The sequence below is a fragment of the Halichoerus grypus genome, chromosome 10 (assembly GCF_964656455.1).
Source record: "Halichoerus grypus chromosome 10, mHalGry1.hap1.1, whole genome shotgun sequence".
Taxonomy (NCBI): Eukaryota; Metazoa; Chordata; class Mammalia; order Carnivora; family Phocidae; genus Halichoerus; species Halichoerus grypus.
Genome location: NC_135721.1, coordinates 123,762,915 through 123,780,069, shown reverse-complemented (window position 1 = coordinate 123,780,069; position 17,155 = coordinate 123,762,915). Strand labels below are relative to the sequence as shown.

The 17,155-nt window shown below is 52.2% G+C and overlaps 2 protein-coding genes across 3 annotated transcripts in view; one reads left to right on the top strand and one right to left on the bottom strand.

Moving 5' to 3' along the window:
• Positions 1 to 1,318: 1,318 nt before the first annotated feature.
• Positions 1,319 to 17,116, top strand: TOMM34 (translocase of outer mitochondrial membrane 34). 2 transcript variants are annotated; one of them, XM_078057243.1, is made up of 8 exons: positions 1,446 to 1,579; positions 2,245 to 2,526; positions 5,127 to 5,226; positions 6,327 to 6,479; positions 9,373 to 9,542; positions 12,241 to 12,388; positions 15,911 to 16,037; positions 16,223 to 17,116. In XM_078057243.1, exons 2-8 carry the CDS (start codon positions 2,439 to 2,441, stop codon positions 16,325 to 16,327), a joined length of 891 nt encoding a protein of 296 aa, XP_077913369.1. In that variant the 5' UTR covers positions 1,446 to 1,579; positions 2,245 to 2,438; the 3' UTR covers positions 16,328 to 17,116. The 2 variants fall into 2 exon arrangements, with proteins under 2 accessions (XP_035927949.1, XP_077913369.1); XM_036072056.2 differs by lacking the exon at positions 2,245 to 2,526 and having other exon boundaries at positions 1,319 to 1,579.
• PABPC1L (poly(A) binding protein cytoplasmic 1 like) overlaps positions 11,216 to 17,155 on the bottom strand; it is a 28,166-nt gene continuing 22,226 nt past the window's right edge. Inside the window, exon 13 of the mRNA XM_036072052.2 lies at positions 11,216 to 12,747. Within this exon, the coding sequence (XP_035927945.1) occupies positions 12,722 to 12,747 (26 nt within the window). The 3' untranslated portion in view covers positions 11,216 to 12,721. The remainder of the gene's footprint in view (positions 12,748 to 17,155) is intronic.

Genomic DNA, 17,155 nt, shown 5'->3' with positions numbered 1-17,155 from the left:
GGAAAAACTTTCCCATGAGGACCCAGCAGACATCCTGTAACTCATTGGGCAAATCACAGGCATGTCCACCCCTGACCGATCACTGGCAAAATAGAGTGAGATTATTGTGATTGGTTTAAAGAAATCCTGATTCATTCCCTGGACCAGGAGAATTCAGACTTCTGGAAGCAAAGATGGAAGCTGTTGAGTAGATAACCAGCAGTGTATGTGCCTGGACCGGTTTCCCCACCACACTAAGTGTTCATTCTTTCCTTGTGTAGGGCCTGTGCTGGACTGAGGGGATTCAGATGGAACAGCAACTCAGAAAGTTTATAGTCTGGTTGGGTTGGGTTTACACAAATAATTATAACTAAATTCCTGAGGGCAGAGACCAGGTGTTTGTCAACAGACCTTAGAACGGCATGTTCGGTGCCAGATCTGGTTAGGTCTTGTGGAGACAAAAACAAAGACCTATTTCCTGCCTTTAAAGACGTCACAGTCTTTGAGAAAAACTATAAACTGACAATCACAGAGTGTAAGTGCTAAATGAGGGATAAACCTTGGGAGCAATAGGAACGGAGGAGGGACAAGGTGAAAGACGTGAGGAGTCAAGAAAGGCTTTCAGAAAGGATGGTTGAGTTGATTATAGGTGGAGTCAGGATCAGGCAAGAGGAAGTGTTTGGAAAAGAACTGCAGGAGAGGGGCACATAAGCCAAGGTCAGGAAGCAAGAGAAACAGCTTCATGTGGGCAGGGGACAACAAGCAATTAAAAACACTGGCACATCAAGTGGGACACAGAGTTAAGTCAAAGGACGCTGAAGATAAGCTGAAGTTTCCCTCAGCGAAAGATCCTCATGAACCTATCAGTGCATTCATTTATTAAATCGACATCTACAGAGCACTAGGTACCAGTTAGTTTCCAGCCTCAGTGCCTTTGCACTTGCTATCTCTCGGTCTGGAATAGCACTCCCTAAATTTTCTCAGGCTTCTTCAGCTCAATTAGTCACCCAGAGACGCCTACCCCACCCCACCCCCCCTTATCTAAAATAGTCCCCATGTGGTCATTTTCCATTACATCACTGTTTTGTTTTTCTTCTAGCATTAATCACATTATGAGATTATCGTCTTCGTTTGCTCAAGAGTTAACAGCCTGTCGATTCCCACCAGAATGTAAGCCCCTCGCGAGCGGGGACCCGGCCTCTTTCATTGTTTCACCCAGAGTTTTAGCATCCCCAGGTTCTCAGCCTACCTCCAGGGACCCTAACGCGCTTCGCTAGGTAAGTCCCGACCCGAGCATGCGCAGAAGGCCCCTGGCGCGCGCAGCTCTGGCCCCGCCCCGTGCGTCCCGCCCCCTCCCGGGGCGGTTGGCCGTCGGACTCACGTCCTCGCCAGCCGGTGTTCCCGCTAGGACGCTGTTGCGCACGCCTCCGCGCGGTAACGGACGCGCCCCCCGGTGCGCCGACCCGGCCCGGGATGGGCCCCAAGCTCGCAGACTCCGTGGACGGGCTCCGCGCCGCCGGCAACCAGAGCTTCCGCAACGGCCAGTTCGCCGAGGCCGCGGTGCTCTACAGCCGCGCGCTGTGGATGCTGCAGGCGCAAGGTACGACCGTGGCCCCCGTTTCCCCGCCAGGCCGGCCACTCCCTCCGGCGTCCCCCGCCGCGGCCGCCCAGACCTCGCTCCTGCCCGGGGTGCCTGCGACTTGATTTCCCCGCGGCCAGCTGGCTCACCAGGCCCACCGGGCACCCTTCCCGCCCATTCCCCGCTTCGGCATCCTACGAGAAACTTCCTTGGCCCTCTCTGCCCCCCCCTTTTTTTTAAATTGTATACGGTTTTATTACTGGTTCTTTTTCACTTACTGGCATATCAAAAACATATTTCCATATTAATGGGTGTTTTATCACATTTTTTTATTTCGGTAAAAAAAAAAACAAAAAACCCCACAGCATTAAATTCACCGTCTTAACCATTTCTTAAGTGAAGTATTAAATACGTTCACGTTGTTGTGCAACAGATCGCTAGAACTTTTTCACCTGCAGCAGTGAAACTCTGTACCCACTAAACACTGATCTTCCTTCCCTCCCCTCAGCCCTTGGTTTCCACCTTTCTACTTTGTGTAGCTATGATTTTGACTAGTTTAGATAGTTCAGATCAGTGAAGTCATACGGTATTTGGCTTTTGTGACTGATTTCGCTTAGCGTAATGGTCCTGAGGACATTATAATCCATGTTGTAGCAATGTGACAGATGTTTTCCTTCTTTTTTAAGGCTGCATAATTTTCCATTGTATGGATATACCACGCTTTCTTTATCCAGATGTAAACAAGGCCTGTCTGATAAGGATCAGGGCTGCAAAGAAGACAAATACAGTGATGTGGTAAGAGAGGTGACTGGGGAGCTCCTTTGGAGTGGAAGGTCAAGGACAACTTTGAAGAAGAAGTGACCTTTGAAGTGACATCTGAATGATGAGAAGAAGCCAAGTGCACACAGTTTTGGGTGCTGAGCATTCCAGGTGGAGGGAACTGTTCATTCCACGGGCCCCCAGACAGAGTAAGCGTGGTGTGTTGCAGGAGCCAGACCATAGTGAGCCAGTGGGGAATTGTAAGTATTGAGGGCAGTTAGATAGGCAGAGCCCTATTGTGTAGGCATTTTACACGGTAGGCTGTGGTAGGGAGTTTGGATTTTATTCCCTGATGGGAAGCTACTGGGGAGTTTTGTTTTAAAAAGAGGAGCACCATGTCCTTTATCAGTTCTCCCAGCCTCCAGCTCCTGGGTAAGACACTTTGGAGAAGAGGTAAGCCTCATTCTAATCAGCCCGTTGCCCCAAACCTCTCCTCCAAAGTGTCTTACCCGTGAGCCCTCATTTTCTGTAGTACCTATTTCCCTTTGCCTTCTCTTCTTGGCTAGCATTTGTTGAGTGCTTTTCTGTGTGCTAGGCACTACAGACCTCATTCCTTTTTATCTTCTTACAAACCTACAGGTAAGACTCTTTATGGACGAGGAGTCCAGAAGAGTTCAATTTGTCTACAGTGGGTTATACAATGAAGACATATCAGAGGCAGGATTTGAATGCGGGTCTGACTGATTTGCAAGTCCAAGTTTTGAATCATTTTGCTAGGCTTCTCCCCAAATCCTCTCCAAATTCCAATCTGTCTTATTTGAACTTCTGCAATTTCAAGCCCCTCTTTTGCCCCCTCTTGTTTTTCTAGAACACTCCTCTTTAGGCCCGCCTCCTCATCTCAGCCTCACTTGATGAAGTCACTGATGAATCTGAGATATTGATATTACTGCCTTTTTCTTTCATCCTACCCCAGCTGGTCTGGAAGAGCATGTGCTTTTGTATGGATTTATTCTGGATCCTTAGAAGGGCTGGCCTGGGGTCTAGACTTAGTAGGGGAACAGCATTTGGTTCTGCTCTTGCTGTTGATTTTCCAGATGATTTCTGGGCAAATCCCTTGATTTCTCTGATCACTTTTGCTGATCTTGAAAGGACGGCAGGGAACAAGCTAACAAAATGAACCCTTCCAGCAAGTCTGTGAAGTGATATGTTCATGTGATAGGGGAGCACACGCGATCAGAGGGATTGAGTGACTCATGCGGGCTCACGGGCAGGATCCTCAGTTCCTCCCCTGCCCTTCCCACCGCACCTCTGCTACTTGAGACTTGATATGGACTACGAGTTTTGAGTACTTGTGCTTGTTCCTCAAGGGCAAGGATATATTTTACTTTTTTCCTGTACTTTGCTGTCTCACTCAGGGCCTGGCAAAATAAGGGGGAAAGTTCTTATTTTATTAGTTTGTTATTGTTGATATTGAATGAACGCCATCATGCCTCAATATGGTAACATACTTAGTGAAAAAAGAGTAAGTTGCGGAAGGATAGGGAGTAGGGTGCCACTTAGTTTCAGAAAGCTTTGAAAGATATAAAATGGTATATTCTCTTCCCTGTGAATGCATATGTAATAGAAGTGGGCAAACATGCATACGGGAGGATGTTACCTATCAACTTCAAGACTGTGCTGACATCTGGAGGTCTGGGCAGGAAGCAAAGGGATAAGGGTGAGGATGAGTGGAACTTTAGCCATCTCAAAAATGAAAAAGGTTGGAAACAAATATAATGTATGCCAAGTCCAATGATGGATGTCAAGCATCTGTTTTACTGTTTTCTAAATGTTTTGTAATTTTCAGAAGAGAGTTTGTTTTACTTCTTTGGGGTATATACCCAGGAGTGGAATTACGGAGTCAACACTTAATAATTTTCGGGGTGTTTTGTTTGTTTGCTTTCCGTTATGGCTTATGCTAGTGGGTATGAAGTGGTTGAAAAATTACTTTTTTAAAGATTTTATTTATCCATTTGAGAGAGTGAGAGGAGAGCACGGGAGGGGCGAGTGTCAGAGGGAGAAGCCGACTCCCTGCTGAGTGGCGAGCCTGACGAGGGCTCGATCCTGGGACTCCGGGATCATGACCTGAGCCGATGGCAGACACTTAACCAACTGAGCCACCCAGGTGCCCCGAAAAATTTTTTTTAAAATTGAAAGTCATTGTGGCTACACAGTAAAAGACATGGGCTTTTGCGATTCCTGAGGATAAGGATTGCCTTTAGAGAAGTGTCTGATAATTCTCCTCCACGCTGGGTCGCTTGAATCCTTCCCCTGATTAAGTTCTGCATAGCCCTGCCAGACCCAGAGGACTCTTCCCTGGCAAAATCCTTTCTGATTTGACCAGGTAGGATTAGTCTCTCTCTCAGAGTGAAGGAGACTTCAGTCTCCTTATCACATTTTTCTTTTCCTTTTTCAGGAACCCCTCTTAATTGGGTTTACATGCTTTTCGTAACAAAATTCACACACGTGCGCGCGTGCACACACACACATAGTTACAGCATGGATCTCCTTGAGCAGAAGCCAGCTGGTTCACGTTTTGTCTTTTGCCTGGTCCTAGCTTCAGTGCTGGAGTGAGTGGAGAAGGTGTTTGGTTCCCCGTGAGTGGCGGGAAGCTTGCTGCTCTCGCTCCCATGTGAGAATGACGAACCTGGCAGCCCAACGAGCCTGAGCGGGAAGCCCAGAGAGCTCCGGGTATGAAATACACCCGAGAGTCCCGGGGCATCCATTTCCCACCCTGTTAATCTCGTACTTTCTGCTTCCCCCTGGCCAGGCTGTTCGAACCCCGAAGAAGAAAGCATCCTCTTCTCTAACCGCGCAGCCTGCCACCTGAAGGACGGCAACTGCCGGGACTGCGTCAAAGACTGCACTTCGTAAGTGGGCGGGGCGGCCTCGGGGCCTCAGGGTCTCGGAGGGGAAGCTCTGTTCATCTGGCCTGTTCTCTTCTCGGGGTCGATCCCAGCAGTTAACAGCTGTGTCAGATAATGAGGACGTGTCCCTAAGTGTCACCAGCTCACGGAGGATAGGAGGCTCTACTTGGTGCTTACGGCCCCTGACTTGTGTCTTTGGAGTCTGCCAAAAGAGCAGGAGTCAGGTGGGGACTTAGAGGTGGGCCTTACGGTCCTTGTGAGATCGGGAACCTGAGGATGAGGGTGAGTTGCAGGCTAGTGACTGGCTCGCCCCGGTGTTTTCTGGGGTGGATGTGTGTGAGAGGGAAAGAAAGGGGGACAGAGGTTAGTGAATTGCCGCAAAACAAGCAAGGAGAAGAAGTTATCCCTCGATGACCTGTTGTAACAGGTGTTCAGCGGTTTGTCATCCTTCTTTCTTCTGCGAGCCAGTCTGACACCGCCTTCTCTCCTCCTCACTGAGCTGACACACGTCTGCAGCATCGCCTTAGGTTTGTGCCCTGGTGGTAGCTGAGGGAGGAGGAGAGGGGAGCGGGCTCGTGGGGCCTGTGCTCTGTGGCTCCGTACCAGGCCCGTGCTAGGTTTCCTCCCCGGAGGGCTCATGACCGCCCTGCGGGGTAAGTTTACCGTCCCGCCCAGGCTAGAAGTGGGTTGCAGCCAATTGAGGCCGTAAGGTGATCTGCCTGGGGTCCCGTGGCTGGTGGCAGAGGTAGAATTCAAACACCACTCCATCTGACTGCGGAGCCTGTTCCTCCCACCGGGTCGGACTCTGTAGAAACACATGGAAGAATGAAAGCTACAGGTGCTTGTTCTTGATCTGGGGGGATTGCGACTCGGAAAATTGGTGCACGAGCACACAGATTTCAGTCTTAGTGGTTTTCTGCTCATCGTACCTTCTCCCCTTTGGTCTAAGATAGAAAGTCCCTCTGCTAAGGCCTGACATTTTTAGCAGCGTCTCTGTGCCAGATAAGACCTCCTGTACACTGAATGCTGTGGATGACCCTTCCTAGAAGGGGGGGCGGGGGGGGTGACTCAGCAGCCGGTGACATTTCTTCCTCTGGCTCTAGAGCACTGGCCCTGATGCCCTTCAGCATGAAGCCCCTGCTGCGGCGGGCGTCGGCCTACGAGGCCCTGGAGAAGTACCCCCTGGCCTACGTGGACTACAGGACCGTGCTGCAGATAGATGACCGTGTGGTGTCGGCCCTGGACGGCATCAGCCGGTGAGCCTGACTCTGCAGACGGTCTCTCTGGCCTCACTCGGGACCATGGCTTTGGTCCGCTCTTGGGGGTCCCCCGAGGCCTACTGAGCACGTGGGGAAAGTGCAGGAGGACAGTCCGCTGTTGTGGTTAGCAGGGGCCTGAGGGGTCAGAGTGAGGGGACTGATGGATCGATGGCCCAGCTGCTCCGATTCCTTACCGGGGTAATAAGGTATTGAGCTCTGTGTAAGGGATTGTGCCAGGTGCCCTGGGGAAGACCCCACTTGCTTCACAGACCTAACTAGAGCGGGGAGAGTGGGACACAGGTGCAGGCAGCCGGGACACGAGGCTGTAGGCTGGTGTTTGCAGGGACGCGTCGGCCTGTGGTACTGTGACCCCTTCACGAGGCTCGTCAGGCGCCATTTTGTTCGGAGTTTCTGAGTGGTGCTTTGTTTCCGCCTCGTGGCTGCCCTCGTTTGTGTACTGATCGTGTTTCCCCTCTTTGCATGGGCTGCTAGAAAGCCAGACGCTACACTCGCAGCAAACCCTTCACAGGACTTCGTGGCGCGTGTTTAGTGTATCATTTTTAGCTTGACTGGTTTTCTCTCTGCCTCCTTTTACTTTCAGTCATTCAACAGAATCTGGCACTTCTGTGTGCCCGACTTTGCACTAGGGCCTGGGCTGATGCCCGACACGTAGCTCTTCCTGCCCTAACGGAACCCCCGGTCTCGTGGGGAGCCCCAGTCAGTCACAGCCACGCGCACCACAGTGTGGTGAGTGCTGCGGTAGGAGGCGGCCCGGGGGCTGCGGGGGCAGAAAGGGGCACCCCGGGGGGGAAGGAGGAAGCCAGTCGGGACTTCCCAGAGGAGGTGAGCTGAGGCTGAGAAACGAAGAGATCTGGGGCTAGCGCAGCAGGAAGGACACTGTGCAGGGTGAGCCGGGGTGATGTGTTCCAGGAATTGTGAGGCGTCCCATGTCGCTTGGCACTGCGGGCGAGGAGCTCAGCTCGGACGTGTGAGGTGAGGCCCGACCACACAGGGCCCGGACCTAATCCAGGCGCGGTGAGGCTTTGTGAAAGGGTCTTCAGCAGGGGGGCAGTGTGAGCAGATTTGAGAGGGAAGCTCACCGGCTGCCGTGTTGCAGGATGACGTGAAGGAGAGCAGAGTCGGAAGGGCTGGGCGGGAACTCAGATGGTGGAGATGCTGGAAAGAGGACAGTGGGACCAGTTCTGGGGACTGTTAGGTAGTAGTTCGATGAATCTGGGTGTTGGGGGTGGTGAGAAGGGAAAAATAGGAGAAACATCCTGGTGGCTGACATGTTGAGTTGGAGGGGACCATGAGACGAGAGACATGAGGACAGTGGTTGGTATTTACGTGGGTTTTGGAGCAAAAAGAGACAAATACAAGGCAGACCTATGGATTCGAAGGTCATCAGCATAGAGGTGGGTTGAGGTTGTGGGAGGAAAAAAAGACCCCCACAGCAAGTGAGCCAGGGGAAGAGGATGGTGCTTAGAAAATTGCAACATTTGAGGGACTTCGGGGGAACAGAGGCTGGAGGGGAGGAGGAAACTCGGAGCCTTTAGGGAAGAAGTATTTCCAGAAGGATGAAAACCTCACTCCCATCAGGTGTTGTGATGAGTTAGTGGACTTCTGAGTTTAAGAAAGAGAGTCAGTGGTGGTTGTGACGGAAGCATGCGGCGGGTCAGAAGCCCGGGTGGCAGGGGGTTCGAGAAGCCTGGCCGTGAAGAGGCAGAGGAGTCCAGCTGCGATGGCAGAGTGGGGTCCCCAAGGGGGTCTTACTAAGTGAGGAAACGGTTCAGTGCGGCCACTTGGAGTCGGTAGAGAGAAAGGCTGAAGCTAGAGGAGAGCTGCTGGTGGTGGTTCCTGACAGAGGCAGGACGAGGTGAGACCCAGAGCTGAGGCGGAGAGACTGGCCTCGTCACTTCTTCATCTGTGACAGGAGAGACCTAGGAAGGATTTGGTGCCCACGCAGGTGGGTTTGCATTTGTGGGACCTGGAAGTTTGCCCTGAAAAAGGAGGAGGGTAAGGGAGCCGGGCTGAGGAGGGTAGAGGTTTGAAATAGCTGTGCCAGTCAGAAAAACAGCTGTGAGGGCTTAGTCAGAGGCGGTGAGTTTGTAGTGATCGCCACCTGGGACGCCGTCCTTCTAGTCGCACGGAGCGCCGTGGTTGGGGCAGGAAAAGCATACAGTTGGCTTTATTCACTGATCGAGCACATGCTTACTGGGCCCGGGCGGGTAACAGGTGATGTGCTAGGTGCTGGAGATTTCTTAGCCAAATGGACGTGGTCCCTGAGCAACATTTGAAGCAAGTTAGCTGGGCCCAGAAGGGGGGGGATGGAGAGTGAAGACATCATTCCAGGTAGAAGGAAAAGCAAGGGCAAAGGCTGGAACATATGGATCAAGAGGGAATGCAGCTCCTGGTAAAAGTGGAGCGGGGGCAGTGGGGTGGGGGGGGCACACCAGATCTCGGGCACTGTCAGCCTAGGGAAGTGGGAACCGCTGGAGGAGTTCAAAATTTGAGAATGACACAGGATTTGTATTTTATAAAGATTTCTGAGCATTAATTAAAGGTCAGGTGCTTGCCTGGCCTTATAATAGATCCACTGAGAAAATATAAGACATGTGATCCTTTCTTGGGGGCATGTGTGGTCCTTTGGGGGTAAAGTTTAAGTACCCTTAACAAGCAGCCATCCCCACTTCGGACTTAACAGAGTGTGGCCAAGTGAGGGCCAGGCGGGGCACGAGTGTCATGGTGGCCGACATCTGTTCCTTTCCTGCTGCGTGTCGGAAGGCTGTAGAGGGATGGTGGCTCTCTCCACCCCCTCTGGATTTATGAGAGGGGGAGTATCTTCTTGACCCAGCCGGAAACCTCCCTGTAATTCTGTCTGCCTTTCCAGAATGACCAGAGCTCTCGTGGACTCGCTGGGGCCCGAGTGGCGCCTGAAGCTGCCCTCTATCCCCTTGGTGCCTGTCACAGCTCAGAGGAGGTGGGATTCCGTGCCTTTGGAGTACCACAAAGAGAAGGCTAAGAGAAAATTCAGAGAAACCACAACTTCCAAGGGCAGAGGTAAGCTGTGACTTCCTGCCCAGAGTGTTAACAGTCTCCCCGTGGCCACTTTCTTTAGAGTCATCCTGTAAAAATAGGCCTTGCTTAAGCTGAGCTCTAAAAATTATCTGTGAAACAAAAAGTCTTCACCTCTTAGAGTCTTCTCAATTCTATCCTGAGGGCGATGCGAAAGCCCTCCCACCACTGTCTGGATTCAGAGATAGAGAAGGCACGTTGGACGCTCAGTGTGGCTCATAGCTATACAGCTTTAGTTCCCTTCTCTTTTCTCTGGCAGCAGTGGGGATGGATGAGCTAGGATGGTTTAGAAAACTCAACACTTTGGTAAAAATAACAAAGAGAACGTATTGGCTCATGTAACTGAAAGTTACGAGTTCAGGTGCAAGCAAGGTTTGCTCCAGCAGCTCACTACATTATCAGACTCGGACTCCATTCCTCGGTACTCCTCTCAGCTCTCTTCTCTGGTGTGTCTGCTTTGTCTTGGGGCAGTCTTCCCTCCCAGTGGTAAAACAGCTATAAAGTAGTTCCTGGCCTCGTCCCCTTAGGCCATGCCTCATGGCCCAGAGGAAGAGAAAGAGGTGATTTTCTTCTGAGAGCTCCCTAAGAAAGGGTTTCTTTCCTTTAAATCCCTTTAAATACACTGTCTCGGTGTATTGTGGCCTGTTTGGTCACAGGCCATTCTCTGGGAACTGGTCACTGGGACCAGGGGCTGAAATTTTGTGATGACCTCTGCCCTAAGCCATCTGCCCCCACCTTCATAGCGAGAGGGTGACGCTTCCCCAGGAACACACACACCACCTGAGGCCCTGGAGGTGGAATAGGGAGGGGCGATCAAAGCCAGGTAGCCCCAAAACAGGAGACTGTTCACCTTGACCGTGTAAAATGGAGGGGCCGTTCTTCAGGCAGCGGTTCACCGGCGCCCCAGGGAATTAGCTGGGCCCAGTGAGCTAGGTGTTGAGGAGCGGAGGTGCGGCAGGTCTGAGGGCTGGAGCCTGCCGTGGGTGGTAGTGGAGGGCAGGGTCACCCCCCCTTCCTGGGAGGGAACGTGTCTGGCCGTGGGTCGCATTCACCCTGGTTTGTGGGAACCTGGCAAGTGTCCCCCGACTCTTCTCCAGAATGGAAATGTGGGGCGCTAACGAAAATGGCTTCAGGGCACCTACCAAGTATTTCATTCTTTCAGAGTCACCGAGCCATCTGTTTTCCAGCTCTGTGCCGAATGGCGTGACACAGGGCCTTTAGTGTTTGGGGAGTTCGAAACAGGCACCAACACGTGTGCACTTGGAGGAGCCAGGGAAAGGCTCCCGGAGGAGGTGACAGGTTGAGCTGGACATTGCGGGGGCTGAGGGGGGCGGTCTTCAGCTGGGCAAGGGGAGGGAAGGGCATCTGTGGCAGGGGCGGTGGAGAGAGCTAGAGAATGCAGTGCGTGGGTATCACTGGGGAGCAGTGGGAGTCCGTCCGCGCGCCTGCGGCCTGGTGTGTGGAGAGCCAGGGCAAAGCCGAAGGGGTGTGGACGCCGCAGCCCCCCCAGGAGACGCGCAGGAAGGGTCACAGCAGGGTGTTTGCAAGAGCAAACAACAGAACCGGAAACCGCGCAGGGCTCTCAGTAGAAGGGATGAACGAGCCTAATAGCACAGCAGTGCGAACGAACTACAGGGATCTGCATCAGTACGGCCGAATCTGAGGAATACTTGAATTATTTATTCTTTTATACGAGATTTAAAAACAAAATGAACAGCAAATGGTTTGTAGGAACTATCGTATATAGTTAAGCTACCAAGAAAAAAAAGGGGGAAGGAAGCACAGGATTGGGGATCATGGTGGATTGACTTGGGGAGGGGGGCCCCACAGGGCTTTAAAGGTCTTAGTAAATGTTCTATTTCTTAAGGTGAGGGATGAGTTCAAGGGTGTTAGTTTTGTTCCTAAAACCTTACCCATGTTGCAAATATTCAGGATTTTATAGAGATAGTTTTTTAAAAATTAAAGAAACCCGGTGATCTGGGAGCTGGGGCTGGAGCATTGAGTTGTGGCTGCGCAGTGAAGGGCCTGAGGGCCAGGCGAGCAGCCCGGATTTCAGCTCGTGTCTCTGTCCGTCAAGGCTGGGGCCACGCGGCGTGGGGTGGGCGAGGGAAGGTGCAGGCTCAGGCCAAGCAGAGACGGGGAACAGTGGGCTCTTCTGCCCTCTTCTGCAAGCCCGGGAGCTACACCCTTTCTTTCTGAGATGCTTTCTTATTTAAATACTTTTTTATTCTCCTGCTTTAAGTTTATAGGGTGTTCCTCACTTTGTGGTGTACTCTCAGGTTTTGTCCTGACGCCAGCCCTGAGTGGGGTAGCTAATGCCCCAGCGTACAGAGAAACTGAGGTCCCAGAGACTTAGGCAGGTCGCCCGAGGTCCCCGGCTACTAAGGGGCAGTGCTGGGGCTAGAACCCAGCTTGCTCTTTACCACGTATCTGTTCTTACGTGCATGTCTGTGTGTGTTTCCATCAGGACTCCCCGACCTCTTCTGACTGAAAACCTGTTGAATTTCCCAGAAGCCCTGTGAGGGGGCCTCCTTCCCCCCGGGAGGCTGCTTCCGAGCAGTGTAGGGAGTCTCGGGGCGGGGGGAGAAGGCCGCAGACGACGCGGGAGAGCCGATGCCGGCGAGGCCTCATGGATCTCGGGCACCCGCTCCATGGCTTTTTCCTCTTCTGAATTTGCATCTAGTGTCTTCTGCTGGGGATGTGGAGAGAGCCAGAGTTCTGAAGGAAGAAGGCAATGAGCTTGTAAAGAAGGGAAACCATAAGAAAGCTATTGAGAAGTACAGTGAAAGCCTCTCCTTTAGTGACATGGAGTCCGCCACATACAGCAACAGGTATCTGCCACCAGCCGCTGGCCTGGGGGATTTCAGGACGTCGGCTGCTGTCCGTAGTCTTCTCTCGGACTGGGGCGGGCTCGTCATTCCCAGCGCTTAGTCAGTGTGTCGCAGCTCGAGATAGGCATTCCCAGTTGTTTTGGTCCCCGTGAGGCAGGTGTGGCCAGTGGCATTCGCTCTCTTAAAGGAATAGACACTGAGCGATGCCGGGGCACCTGGGTGGCTCGGTTGGGCGACTGCCTTCGGCTCGGGTCGTGGTCCCAGGGTCCTGGGATCGAGCCCCGCATCGGGCTCCTTGCTCGGCGGGGAGTCTTCTCCCTCTCCCTCTGCTTGCTACACCACCTGCTTGTGCTCTCTCTCTGTTAAATAAATAAATAAAATTCTTAAAAAAAAAAGAAAAGGAAAGTGAGCGATGCCAACGTGGAGCCTGGGCTCTGTCAGCCTCCCTCCCCTCAGGTTTTCATGAACCATCCAGATGAGCACACTCCATAAGTAAGAGCGGTGTGCTTATACAAACACAGCCTCAACATGTGTCTCGTAGCCCTCCCCCTTGCCCCAGCCCCACGGGTTCCCCGGACCCTCCTATTAGAAGGGTTGGCACCGTCTCAGCACCAGGACAGAACCCGGGGTGTGGACTAACTATCGCCTGGCCTGGGAGCAAGAGAGATGGTCCCGTCTAGCCTGAAGGGTGTGACCTGTGGCGCAGTGGAACACCCCGCACCACGAGCTGCTGGACGTGAATGCCGGTTCTTTCCACCGACAGTGGGGTCACTATTCCTTTATTGGGTGGGAGCCACGGTTTTGCAACACACTCGGGCGTACTGGTGGTAGGTGGTCTTCCCCTTTTAAAGTCAAGAAATCAGAAGCTCAGAGCCAGAAGGGCTTTACCTCTGCTCACCCGGCCAGTAAATGGTGGAGACAGACTTGCAGCCTGGCTCCGATGAGATCTTTCTATTAGTTTTACTGTCAGAAGCTTGAAACATTCAGCAAGGGACCTTATCTGATCCAAATCTTGCTTATAAAAGATTTACTACAAAATATTATAAATTGTTTTTCCCGCCCTGCTAACATACACATAACTACTCTAGTTCAAAAATCTTGGATCTACTATAGTCTTGCCATTCCCTATCCAAAATTCTTGGGATAAAATGTGTTCCAGATCCGAGTAAGGTAATACGGTCTGTATATTGGATCACATGATACTCCCGCAGGGTCTGGGCAGTGGCTGAAGTTCATTGTTAACATTTCTGCCTGAAACACGGGGAAATTCCATGTAACCTCAGGCCTGTGCAGGTCAGGTTTTGCTGTCAAATAAGTTCAAAAGAGAACTTTTTGTTTTAAAGCGTGGATTTTGGAATTTGAGACCTGTGGTTTTACTGGCTGATTGGACCAGGGATGCCTCAGTCCGCCAGGCTCAGCGGAAGGAAGGGCTGTTGCCCGTTTGTTCTAGGTTTCTGCTGCAGCATTTTGACGCCCCCATCTCTGGGCCCTCTGGACTCACTTGCTTCATACTGAGAGAGACCTCTATTAGCCTGTTTTCCTGGATTTTTAATACATTCAAGACAATGCTTTGTTTTGTTTAAATACAATTTTTCATACAAGTATGTTTTTGCCACAGGTTTTTTTTTTTTTTTTTTTTTTAGCTTTTATTTATTTATTTGACAGACAAAGAGGGAACACAAGCAGGGGGAGTGGGAGAGGGAGAAGCAGTCTTCCCACGGAGCAGGGAGCCCGATGCGGGGCTCGGTCCCAGGACCCTGGGATCATGACCTGAGCTGAAGGCAGACGCTTAATGACTGAGCCACCCAGACGCCCCTGTGCCACACTGTTTTAATTATTAGTGCTTTATACTATCTTGTAGGGCTTGTCTTCTCCTTGTTCTTAATCAGAGCATCACTGGCTATTTTCCCAGGTTTGTTCTTCTAGCTAAACCTTCGGATCATTTTGACAGACTCCAAAAAGTATCTTGGTGGGCTTTTGGTTGTGGTTACGTTGAATTTATAAATTTAATTTTGAGGACTGATAACTTGACACAAAACTGAATTTTCCATCCATTGTGGCTGAAATTATACCACGTCCTGGATGCCATTTTAATGGTCCGTCTCGTGCCTGTGCAGCTCTGTGTACCAGCTCATCGTCTTTGGCTTCCTTCCCTTCTCTCTGTGCATTTGGTACCTGAGTGGGGATATCACTCGGGTGCCCAGCACCTACAGCTTGCCCTGAATGGACCTTCAGAAGAGTCTCATTTAAAATTAAAAATGAACCTGAATCCCTACCTCACTCTGTATTTTAAAGTAAATTCTAAGTGGATCACAGTTTCAAATGTAGAAAATAAAACCACCAAGTTGTAGAAGAATGCATGGGTTAATTATCTTGCAGTGGGGAAAGTATTAAAATAAAATTGTTGTGGGGTGGGGGATAGGGACCAGAGAGGTCGTTAAAGGAAAGGTAAATTTGATTTCATGAGGTTAAAAAGCCTTATGTAAAGATACTGAGCTTTGCCCATATTTAAAGCAACTACATTAAAATGGACCTTGTTTTCTTCCATTATTGACTGAAGTTAAAGATTGACCTCAGGGTTAGTACAGTTACAGGAAAATAGAAAGTTACTGATAGAGCCTCAGAGAGCAGCTCCTTTGCAGAGCATTTTGGCAATAATAGTCACGATTATAAATGCACGTATCTGCTGACCCATCCGTTCCTCCCAGTAGGCATCTTAGTTTTATGCACAAGGATGCTCATGGCAGCATCTTGTATTCGCAAACCGGAAGCAATGAAAAATACCTCCAGATAAGGAATTGGCAAAATAAGTTGTGGTTCCTCCAACTAAGTGAATAGTGCCCCCATCGGGAACGGTGAGGTGGAGTGGGTGGAGTCACAGAAGGAGCGCCAAGACACCTGTTCTTAGTGGCCGTCTCCGGAGAAAAGAATGGGGAAGATGTACACACTTTTTTCCCCGTCGATGCAGAACATTTTGTTGTATGGATGTATGCAGCTATTTTTTTCCCATGATTATGAAAGTTTTCACGGTGTAAGCTGAAAGAATTGTACGTTGGACACTCACACCTACCACCCAAATTCCCCGTTAACGTTTTGCTACATTTGCTCTATCGCACGGAGCCACTGACCGGTGCCGCTCGGTTTGGGCGCATTTCAGAGTGAGCCGCAGACCCTGCACCTGCCCGCTGACGTGTCCGCGTGCGCGTGCTCAGGGTCCAGTACTTACGGTAGAGGACTTCTCAATCCGTCGGGGGCGGGGGGGGGGGTTCAGGAGCAAAAGAGCGCAGGCTGGGAGCGGGAGGCAGCCCAAGGGACAGGCCACACGGCCAGGACGGCCGGGACGTGGAGCGTCCGCCCCGCGGCGGCCCCGGTGCTGGCGCCGGTCCCCTCGTCCCGCCGCACGGGTGAGGAAGCCGCACGGCCACCGGCCCCGAGCGGTGTCTGCCGCCTCCCAGGTCACCGCTCGGCTGGTGGGCGGCCGCTGAGCAGTGACCGGACCCTCCCGACGGCCTTTCCCGGCAGAGCGCTCTGCCATCTGGCCCTGAAGCAGTACAAGGAAGCGGTGAGGGACTGCACGGAGGCCCTCCGGTGGGATGGAAAGAACGTGAAGGCGTTGTACAGACGAGCGCAAGCCTACAAGGCACTCAAGGTAAAGAGCCTGACCGAAAGGCACCAGCTGAGACGCCTGTGCCTGTGGTGCCCCCCCCCCCCCGGGGCAGCCCCCGCGGTGGCTCAGGGCAGGCCCGCAGGCTGGGGTTCGAGACCCTGTGGGCCTTGGCAGCCCCGGCCCACCTCAGTCAGGTCTCGTCCTCAGCCCCTTCTCTCCCCTCTCAGGACTACAAATCCAGCTTGGCAGACATCAGCAGTCTCCTGCAGCTTGAGCCCAGGAACGGCCCTGCCCGGAGGCTGCAGCAGGAAGTTAAGCAGAGTTTAAACTGAAGACCCAGAAGGTTAGCGGGAAGCCTCTGCCCGAGCTCCCTCCTCTGTGCCTGCTCCTGGGACCCAGCATGCCCCCGAGCGAGCTCTGAGGCCACTCAGAAGTGCTGGCTTCCCACCCCTTAAGAGGCTTTGCTTTGTTCAAAATTAAGCTCAGAGTAGTAAAAAGAAAAAACAAAACAAAACCCCCCCAGATGTTGTTCTGCTGGAACGGTCCCCACTGCCGCCTGCCCCGGACAGCTAGCAGAGCACTTGGCTCCGACCCTGCCCCAAGCATGCTCCCCACGGCTGCCCTCCTAGCTTCCCCAGACCCATCTCACTGTGGTTCATCTGAGCAAACTGAGCGCGGGGGTCGGGAGGGGGGGAGGGGTAAACTAGAGCCCAAAGCAGCCTGTTGAGCTGGTTCTCCAGGGCTGCCATCCCCACCCTGTCCGTCCCAGGGCTCCCGGTGTTCTGAGCTCCAGTGCCTTTTGGCTGGGCCCTCCTCTGGTAGGGACACAGAATCCTGACCCGCGGGTGGCCTTGTCTGTAGCTCTGGGCTGCTACCCCCTCCTGCGGGGAGGTGCCTGAGCGGTTTTAAGAGTCCGGAGGTGTGGCCGCTCCTGAAGGTGGGATGGAGAGAAAGGCCTTGAAGTCTGTGTCCTTCCACTCTGGCCAGGGACCATCTTTTGACCTCAACAGTGGCCCCCTCCAAGCTTCTTGGTTCTTTGTCACGCGAAGTTAATTTGAACTAAATGGACTGATTTTGTTGAACTGTGTATCCAAGCTATTGCATTAAACATCTTTCTGGTACATAGATGTCTGCCGTACTTCCGTACACTTCGTGCTTGG